The sequence below is a fragment of the Crocodylus porosus genome, unplaced genomic scaffold, assembly GCF_001723895.1.
Source record: "Crocodylus porosus isolate Cpor-Errol unplaced genomic scaffold, CroPor_comp1, whole genome shotgun sequence".
NCBI lineage: Eukaryota > Metazoa > Chordata > Crocodylia > Crocodylidae > Crocodylus > Crocodylus porosus.
In genome coordinates, this window is record NW_017728886.1 from 232,477,679 (window position 1) to 232,487,344 (window position 9,666).

At 41.0% G+C, this 9,666-nt stretch overlaps 1 protein-coding gene across 2 annotated transcripts in view; it reads left to right on the forward strand.

The window, feature by feature from the left end:
* The window catches only part of LAPTM4B (lysosomal protein transmembrane 4 beta), a 107,597-nt gene that overhangs the window by 48,056 nt on the left and 49,875 nt on the right, over positions 1 to 9,666 (forward strand). For both annotated transcript variants that reach the window (XR_002103848.1, XM_019550943.1), the window contains exons 3-4: positions 500 to 573; positions 1,242 to 1,364. Coding sequence is in view for 1 of the 2 variants with exons in the window: in XM_019550943.1 (XP_019406488.1) it covers positions 500 to 573; positions 1,242 to 1,364 (197 nt within the window). In the remaining variant the exon portion in view is untranslated. The remainder of the gene's footprint in view (positions 1 to 499; positions 574 to 1,241; positions 1,365 to 9,666) is intronic.

Consider the following 9,666-nt stretch of genomic DNA (forward strand, 5'->3'; position numbering starts at 1 on the left):
CAGGCAGGCTGCAAGGTTTGACCACAGCAGCAGCAAGACTTCTCTTGCCCACTGAGGAGCCAGCATTTTATTTTTATTAAATTTTTTGGTTAATTTCCCAGGATATCACGACCAATGGCATTTTCGTGAAGATAACCATTTTGTGCAGTTTCTGTGAAAATCATGAAACCACAATTTAAGTAGGTCCCTATCTCTAACCCCCTATAGTGTTATAGGACTATGCTGCCTAATGTATTCATCATCCATCACTGGATCACCTGTATTTGCTTCATATTTGGAAGACTTACTTTGCAACCACAGTATCTAGAGTCTTGCTCCAGCTGTAACTCTAGAGGATAACTGGCAGGTTTGTCTGCCCACTCACTCTCTTAAGTAGTCTTCTGTGCCTCTCTAGGGAGATATACTCCAACTTAGAAACCACGACACTGGGCAGTGGGCAAAAAACCAGAACAGAGATGCCTGTTTACTTGTTACATTTTGATTTATTTATCTGTTTCAGATATGTGCATTGCAACTGCAATTTCTCTTCTTATGATCCTGATTTGTGCAATGGCTACATATGGAGCCTATAAGGTATTCATTTAGTTTAAGTACAAGGTTAATGATTCTAGTTAATTGAACTTGTATACGTTTTTTAAGATTGATAAATGGAAATTAAAGTTGTTTTATTTTAAGATTTGCTTAGTTACTAAATAAACTAGAAAGCTTTCTGGTTGTTGGTTTAGATCATATTGTGCCAAGTGATTCTATGCTGGTTAGGGCAGTACAAGCCTAATATTATCTACTGGTAGTTGTATTCACAGTCCACAGTCTCAAATAGTAAATCTGTTAGTATGCTTTTGGATAAATTGAATGCAAAGGCCAAAACCTGTTCCCTTAAAAATGAATAACTGTTTTCCCCACTTACTGCTATAATACCAGGATTGGTTTTAAAGAGCATGTTTTATTTTAATCCCACTGAACAGTTTACTGTCCTAGAAAACCAAAGTAGTTCTGTTTGATTTTTACACGCAGCTGTAGAAGGTGTAGACTTGCACCCTAAAGTTTGTGTCAGCTTTGCTGCCAAACATATATTGGCTGCATATCATATTTTTTTAGCAGACTTACAAGTTATTTTCCCTCTGTGAAACTTAGTCTCAAGAGAGAATTTCATTGCATGATGTCAGGATTTCTTTATTCAGAAGGAAACATACAGTTCTGCTTTTACTTACAGCTCTTCTGTTTTTCTATTTTATTTATAGCAACATGCAGCCTGGATTATCCCATTCTTCTGTTACCAGATTTTTGACTTCGCCCTGAACACTTTGGTTGCCATCAGTGTCCTTGTTTATCCAAACACCATTCAAGACTATCTACGGCAGCTGGTAAATTGTTTGATGTTAACAGTAATTTTCACTGGCATTTTGTTCTGCACCTTCTTACCCCATCCTTCCAGTCAGGACAGAGACAGAGTTACAGCTTGCTGGGAAGAAGCTTACTTTGAAGTTTTTTTCTGAACATCTACATTGATATGAACTTTATTACATGGATGGAAAACTAGGTAGAGGACTATAAATGAAAGGCAATGAGATAGATGAACATTAATAAATGAAATCACAGTAGGCAGCACTGTATAAACAATCTATGAATGTAGGACCTAATCCTGGCAAAAATTTGGACTTCATCTGAAAGGAATGATATCTGAAGCCTTGGAAGAAATGCCTTACATGGACTAAAAGACTTTAGTCTGTCTGGTGCTGGAGTTTATTGCTCCCAGGTGCAGCACTTACACATGCACCTGGGACTGCAGCACATTGACCTGGGGCAGCACAGCCCTGGCTAGCAGAGTTTCCAGCGGGGGAGGAAATCAGCTTGCCAGGCTGGAGCTGCTCCACCCCAACTCAACATACTGTGGAGGGGTTGGCTGGAGTATGACAATGCTACAGTACGGAGCTAGCCAGCAGTCATCCCCCACACTGTAGCACCCTTGTGCCCCAGCCAGCCCTGGTTACCATCTGTTCATGAGTTGTGGTGCACTAAATAACTCCACTGTAGAATAGTACTTGTGTTGGACAGTACTACTTTATGGCAGAGATAATTATTTTATTCTGGCCTAATAGCACCACCTGTGTAGACAGTGATGGTTTATTGTGGAGCTAATTAGTAAACTGCAGGGAAGTGCATGTATAGATGCTCCCACTGAGTGCTTAAAAATACTGAGATTATATATCTGGTGGGATCTAATGTTCCCTTCTAGCCTTAATCTCTGAGAAAATGAATCTGCTGGAAGGTTTATAGCAAGACACATGAACGTTGGCTGTAGACAGACAAATAACTATACTATTTTAAAGAGAGAAAGAAGACTTTCTGCTTATAAGCCCCTGTCAGGTAAACCTCTGTAACTGTTTAATCCATCACTGGTATTCTGATGTAAGTAAAGCTAATTTACTGAATGAAACCCTGCTTAATTAGGAATGTATTACTGTGGGATAGGAGCAGACAGATGAAACAGTTATGGCAGATTCATCTGAAATATGATAATTCCTTCATCCTTTTCAAATATATAATTGCTAGTCTATCTACACCTGTGACATGCTGGACAATTATTGCCTTTGGGACACTAGAAGGAAGCAGTCTGGGCTAATGGTAGAGGTGATATCCTCTATTAGACCAACAAGATTTTTGCAAAAAAAATTCTTTAATTGCAAGCTTTCAGGCACAAACACCTTTCATCAGGCATTGGAGAAAAGATTGTGAAAGTTCTCCTGGGTTCTCCAATGCCTGATGAAGGGTGTTTGTGCCTGAAATTAAAGATGTTGGGGGGTTTTTTTGTGTTTTTTTTGCAAAAATCTTATTGGTCTAATAAAAGATATCACCTCTCTCATAAGCCCAGATTGCTTTTTCCTCTAGACCAATACAACTACAACCTGAATACCTAGAAGGAAGCAGTGCAATAGCAGGGGCAGTTTTATGGTCTTTAAACAAATTCCAGGACTCTGAAAATGATCATGATACCAGTGCAAGCAGCAGATTACTGGCATATTATGTTCTTTTGAGTATTTACCAAAGTATACAAGCACATAAGTAATTTCAAGGGGGGATTTTGAAAGCAACTCAACATGTATTTAAATGTTTACATTATCATTTGTTCTTTACAAGGGAGACCACAGAACAGTTTTTAGCTGAAGGGCTTAATGGCAAAAGTTTGAGAAAATGATAGAATGCAATTATGGGTTTTTACTTTAGGAACACAGTTGTTAAAGTATATTCAAGTTTAGGCATTACATTCACTGAAACTGTCCATGGGAAATGCTTTAGTTACACTATTCCAAAATTAGTTCCCCTGAAGTTAACTGGAGTATTTTTATAGTAAGGAGTGATTCATTATGCATAAGTGTGTCAGATTTGTACCTAAAGGTATGGATTAAGTAAATTTACCTGCATGGACAGAAGCAGAAAGAAGAGAAGTGAAGATCACATCTGCTGGTGTCAGATACACTATAAGGTGTAACGAAAAGCAAGTTTTTTTTAGTTGATAGTAGCAGTATAGAAGAAAAAGTGCACTGCTTGAATTTGAGCTTGAGTTTGAATTTGAACTAATTTTGTTCCTAAGAGTTTTTCCTCTCTTACTCAAGATTTTTCCTGGAGAAATATTATTTTTTAGCATTGTGTTTGGAACAAAATCCTAAGTCATACCTTCAGCCTTGTGAGGTACAGGAGTGAGCCATGTTGCATAGAGCATAATCATTCTAGATAATTTGCAACTATGTCTTGGAGGGATCTTGGCTCGGTCCCTTTAACCCAGAACCTACTGAAGCAGAAGGCAAAAGATTAGCTTTTGTTTATTCTCGGGCATTTTTACAGTGTTTCTATCTCTGCCATGTCATTGTAAATTTGGGGAGTGATGCTGAGGAATACACCTCTTTTCAGGGACTTGGACAACACTCCCTTTTGATAGAATTAGTAATAGACATATGGAAAAAATGCATGCATCTGCTATTTTGGGATTTGGCATTTTTTGACAGTACTGTAAGCACATTGTTAAAACAGTCCTTTTTTTATTCTTCTGATGCCAGTGGTCTGTCTTAGGTTAAAGCCCAGTAAATCAGACTTTTGCTACTTCCTTTACTGTGTATCTGAACATGCCACATTACTTAATTTGCTCGCTTTGGGCACAAATCTGCTGACCTTATGTACAGAGAATTACACCTTACTAGGTAGGCCTGCATAAACTGTATCTGATGGTATAAGAGAGTTCTGCCATGAACATATTTGGATCACTCACTCCCACTCCACATGTGCCACATGCAAAAAATGTCATATAGCCACCTTAGAACTGCCCTAAAGCACATAAAAAGGAGCTATGTGACTATTTAAAAAAAAAAAAGAATTCAGCATACCCAGAACAAGTGGGTGGGTGATATTCCCTACTGTAGTCCAACACAGTGTAGGCATGACTTATATGCGTTCCAAAAAATTTCACTGGGTCTGTGGACAGAATAAAAGCACCATTCAATGTAAGGATGATGGAGCTGGACACTTTTTAATCTGAAATGTATAACAATGTTTTTATCTGAAACATATAACAATGTTTCTATATATAGGTTGCTGTTTTCTGATATCACCTACATTAAATGTTTATATGTTCAAGTGTCTTTGAAAACTCATACTTGTAGAAAAATATATCATTTAACAGGGACAAAAATGCAAGAACATCACAGCATAATAAAACAAGCATTGCAGATTAAACAGCACCTCTAATGTTTAGAATATAGTGTGATAACAATATGCTGCCAAATGCTGGTTCTAATCTACATCAGTATCCTAACCATTATCACTATAACTATATAATAGAAAATATTTCAAATTATATTAAATACTGTAGCTGTTTTGCCAGTAATAGGTCTAGAGGAGTTTAATTTAAGGCATATTTCTTTTCTACCTGATTTTGCAGGCAGATAGCAGGGCCAGCTGCCATTTTCATGGGCTTATTGTAGTAGCCTCTCCCCCAGTTCTCTGGCTGAGGGGCCCTGATGGCCCCGCCCCCCACCGCTGATTGGTGGAGAGGGCTTTCTATCATACAGTCCCTGGCCCTCGTCACTGATTGGTGGAGGGGGTGGGGCCACACAACAGGCAGTTCCCTCAGCCAATCAGCGATGAAGAGCGAGGGTGGCAGCCACCTTGCCTGCTCACTTTAGTGCCAGAAGCCACCATTATGCTGGACTGTGTGACCAGGAGGACTGCTGGCGCTCTCTGAGGAGCCAGCATTTTAGTTTTAGTAAATTTTTATTGTTTGTTTGTTTTTTCTTCCCCTGCAGATTTTGCAGAGATCGCCTGATTGCCTGATTTCATGATTTCCTCAAAATCCATGAAATCGCAATTCGATTTGAGTAGGTCTCTAAGTATGTATAATGAACATGCAATTCAGAAAGACTGATGCAAGCTTGGTTTTTATTAATGTATGGAAATATTACAGCTCATTTAATAATGTATTTCAAATAGTGTTTTAAATAGCTTTACTATGAAACTAATTAGAGTGTTGCTTTGTGTCATTTCAGCTAAGGCTATGTCAGCCTTTCTCATTAAAAATGTTTAAGTAAAAACCCTAAAATGGAATACGGATTAAACAGATCAAAATTATTCTAAAAGCCTATAAAATGGATAGACAATATCTCTGTATAGTTTTTTTTAGCCATCTTCTAGGATCCTAAATTGAAGATATAATTATCTGCTAAATTCAAAGCATGGGCTTAGAAATTATATATACAGGCAACCCCCACTTAACACTCTTAATTGGTTCCTGAAAAATTGAGTGTTAAGCGAAACAAATGTTAAGTGAAACCGAAAGTATTTGAGGATCCAAGATGATGACCGCAAGTGTTTTTAATGACCCAATAGTGACTGCGAGCATTATAATGAAACTCACTGAGCACTAAGCGAAATCAGGTATCAGTTTAAAATGAGTGTTATAGCGAAATAGTGCTAAGCGGGGGTTGCCTATATGTTACTGTTTTATGTTAAATTATATACAACTTCTGTATTCCAAGCCATTCTATGGGAAGTCACTCCATATTAAGTATGGAATTTTTTAATTCTAAAATTGAGGAGGAAATATAAAACACAAACAGATTTGGAAGAATGGGAAGAAAGTTGTTTTAAAGTGAATAGTAAAATATTTAAAAGTGAGCTGGCACAAAGTCCAAAGCTTTTCATTATTAATATTATTTATATAGTGGTGTTAGTACTCTCAGTGTCCATGGTACTGTATAAATAACATTTGCATTATGGCTTTAACACAGGGATGGGCAAAATGCAGCCTGCCAGGCCATTCCATCCGGTCTGCAGGACCCCTAAAAAATTTAGAAAATTAATATTTATCTGCCCCTGGCTGCATATCATGCAACCCTTGATGGCTTGCCAAAACTAAGGGGCCCTCTGCCCAAAATAATTGCCTGCCCCTGCTTTAACATATGGACTTCTTATTGTACCAAATGCATTTAAGTTCATACACATTTTTAGAATATCCAGCTGCAAATTCACTTGTAAATTGATGTTAACCTCTGTTTTAGATTATGGACTTGATATTTTCTCACCCAGATACACTTCTGCTGTAAACAAATCAAATACTCTCTATATAACAGCCACTTTTTAGTCCAGGCAGCTGTACATCCACCAAAGTCTTGTTTTGAAACTTGTATCCTGGGGCTTTCCTACAATGGATTTCAGCCATTGCTTTATGTGTACCAGTGCAGAGTGGTAGGGTGAGAATGACTTGCCTTGTTACACTGGGGCAAATTCTACTGTGCCAATGTAACCTGTACACACGTGAGGGGGTTGCACTGGTTCACCTAGACTGGCATTTAAATGTCATTTTAGGCAAGATCGTGCTGGCTTTCCTCTGTTCTAAGATTGTTATGATAGCCAAAGAAAGTCTGTCTATAAACATGTCATCCTTGAAGTGGAAACAGTTGTGCTAGGATGTGTCCCAGCACAGCTACTTTGCCTCAGTAGGTGACCCAGATGCCTTCCATTGTCCTGCAGTGTCAGGCCCCTGCCAATCCTGGGACTTCAGGGGCCCAATCCTATGGGACAACTGCAAATGGGGAAACTGGATCCCCCTGTTTGTAGAGGCATGCCCCAAAAATCCCCCAGTAGGAGACTGCTTGGGCATGCATATCGTGTTGCTGTGCCCCATTTTGGGGCATACCTTTTGCAGAGAACCAGCATTTTGCAGCATATTGTTATCACGCTATGGTCAAAACATTAGATGTGCTAAAGAACACAGGCAGCTCTGGGCTGCCAGCACTTTCCCCCCATAATACAAAGAGAACTACAGCACAAAAGCAAAACAGATTTTTTTTTTTTTTACCACTGAAGAGGTATAGACATCTGTTTGCTTGGGCTTTCTGCCATCATGATAAAGCAAAGTCTCTTTGGAATCTTTGAGGCTCATAATGCTGGTATTTTGTTTCCTTGCTTTGCACCAAGATATAGCCCTTTATTCTCATATCATACATTAATTCAGTCCTTCCACATATTACTGGCATAACATACAGCATTTGTGTCACTTCTGGCTGAGAATAGTTTCCTTAAAAGTATATAAAATCTCTCCTTGTGCCTACCTTTAACACATGGAGATATTGGTGCTAATTAGATCACTGCCTTGTTACAAAAAACTGTGTCTTTCTTTCAGATGGACATCATGACTTTGTGCTATCAACTTCCAGAAACCCTTTTCCTCACACAGTAGCTTGGAAAACTCTGAAGAGGGAGTATAAGTTCAGTTTTCACGCTAATCATGGGGGGTTGACAAGGATCTGACTGCACAGTGCTGCAGCTGTCGAGCTCAGATTTGAGCATCAGCATGTGGCTTGAGTCTATGCAGGAGACCCAGCCCAGTCTGTTGAGGCTGTAGAGTCAACACTCCACAAAAGTGTCATCTAAAACCCTGGCCATTCAGTAGCAATTTCACTAGCGTTTGCTCCTGGCAAAATAATGTATTTTATACTGCTTGATGCTGGCTGGGTTATTCCTGTATTATCTGAAATTCCTGTTGCTTGTAATGCTGAGGGGCAAATTGTGACCTGTTCACCAGCACCTGCTGCTGCTGAAGTTAGCAAGCTAACTCTTTATGGCTCTGGCAGATGTTCCTGCTCTTTAACTTGGTGGGAACTTTGTTGGCTGTTTCCCTTTCTCTCCTCTTTCTCCCCACCCCGCCTAGGAGTGAATGCCAGCTCAGCTGAAGTCTGGAAATAGGCCATTAGGCCATAACCAAGATACTGAATTGACATATGTCTGGTCTTAGAACAGTGACTTTGCTCAGATATTAGAGACTAATGCAGTAGTTGGTTCTCAACCGTTTTTAGACTTGAGGCACACCCCCCACTGATGGACTGGAGGCACCCTTCTTTAGACTCAAGACACTGCTTGGAAAAATGTTAGCTATGGGGTCAGCAGTGTTTTTGTCCCGAGTACCAAAAGCACCCTAGCCTCCACCCAGGCCTCAACTTGGCATGCCAGAAGGGCCCGATCCTTATTGCTGGTGGTGGCTGCACTTGCCTTCAGGCGGACAGTGGGAGAAGGGCTGTTCTGCTCCATCCCGTTCCCTGCAGTGTGCTGTTTTTTGCGCATGTACCCACCATCACCATGGAGCCTGTGCCAGGGCTCCAGAGACCAGTGCAACGATTTGCAGCTTGCCCACCACTTCCTGCAGCTGCCCAGAGCTGGGCCGGTGGGAGGCTGCAAACAATTGGATGGAGCTCTGTAGCCACGGTACTGGCTTCATGGCAGCAATGACTACACAAGTGCCTCCAAGTGCATGGCTGGAAAGAGACCTGGGGCAGCACAACCCTGGTCCCTCCCCCCACCATTTGTCCTGAGGTGTGTGTGCAGCTGCCACCACTACGGAGCCAGTGTCTGGGCTCTGGAGCACAACACAGCTGTTTGCAGCCTGCCCACGGCCTGCTGCAGCTGCCCAGAGTTGGGGCTGACCGCAGCCAAGAGGCTGCAAACAGTTGTACTGGGCTCAACAGCACCAGCATCCGCTCCATGGCAGTGGTGGTTGCATGCATGCTTCTGGGCGTATGGCCAGAAAGAAGCCTGGAGCAATGCAGCCTGGGTTCCATAGCCAGCAGCAGCTATGCAGAGCCTGGGCCAGCTGTGGTGTGCTGAGGAAAATGACCTCACGTGCCGTGTTGGGGATTGCCAATCCTTGTGTTAGATATTAGTTTTCACATGATTTTCAACTACAGAAAAATACAAGACTAATTCTTCTGTTGCAAAGAACTCAGAGTAAACAGGTCTGAATGCCTTCAACATTAGGGATTCCTATTTGAAATCCCTGGGTTTACACTGAACATTAATAGTGCTAACATTTTGTGGCACTCTTTGGCACCCTTGAAAGGATCTGAAGGCACCTCAGGTTGAGAATCATTAGTTTAACATGACCAATGTCAATCTGAGTCTTCATTCTGTTCACAAAGTAGTTTTAATATTTACCACAAGAGTGCCCAAAAGCTCCCGTGGCTCACCAAGGATGTCCGGGAATGCCTGCTTGCCAAAAAGGCGGTGTACACCTGGTGGAAGGGGGGTGCCATCTCCAAAGAGGAGTATACCTCCTCTGCTCGGGCCTGTAGGGGGGCTGTCAGGAAAGCTAAGGTGGACATAGAGCTAGGAATAGCATCTAAG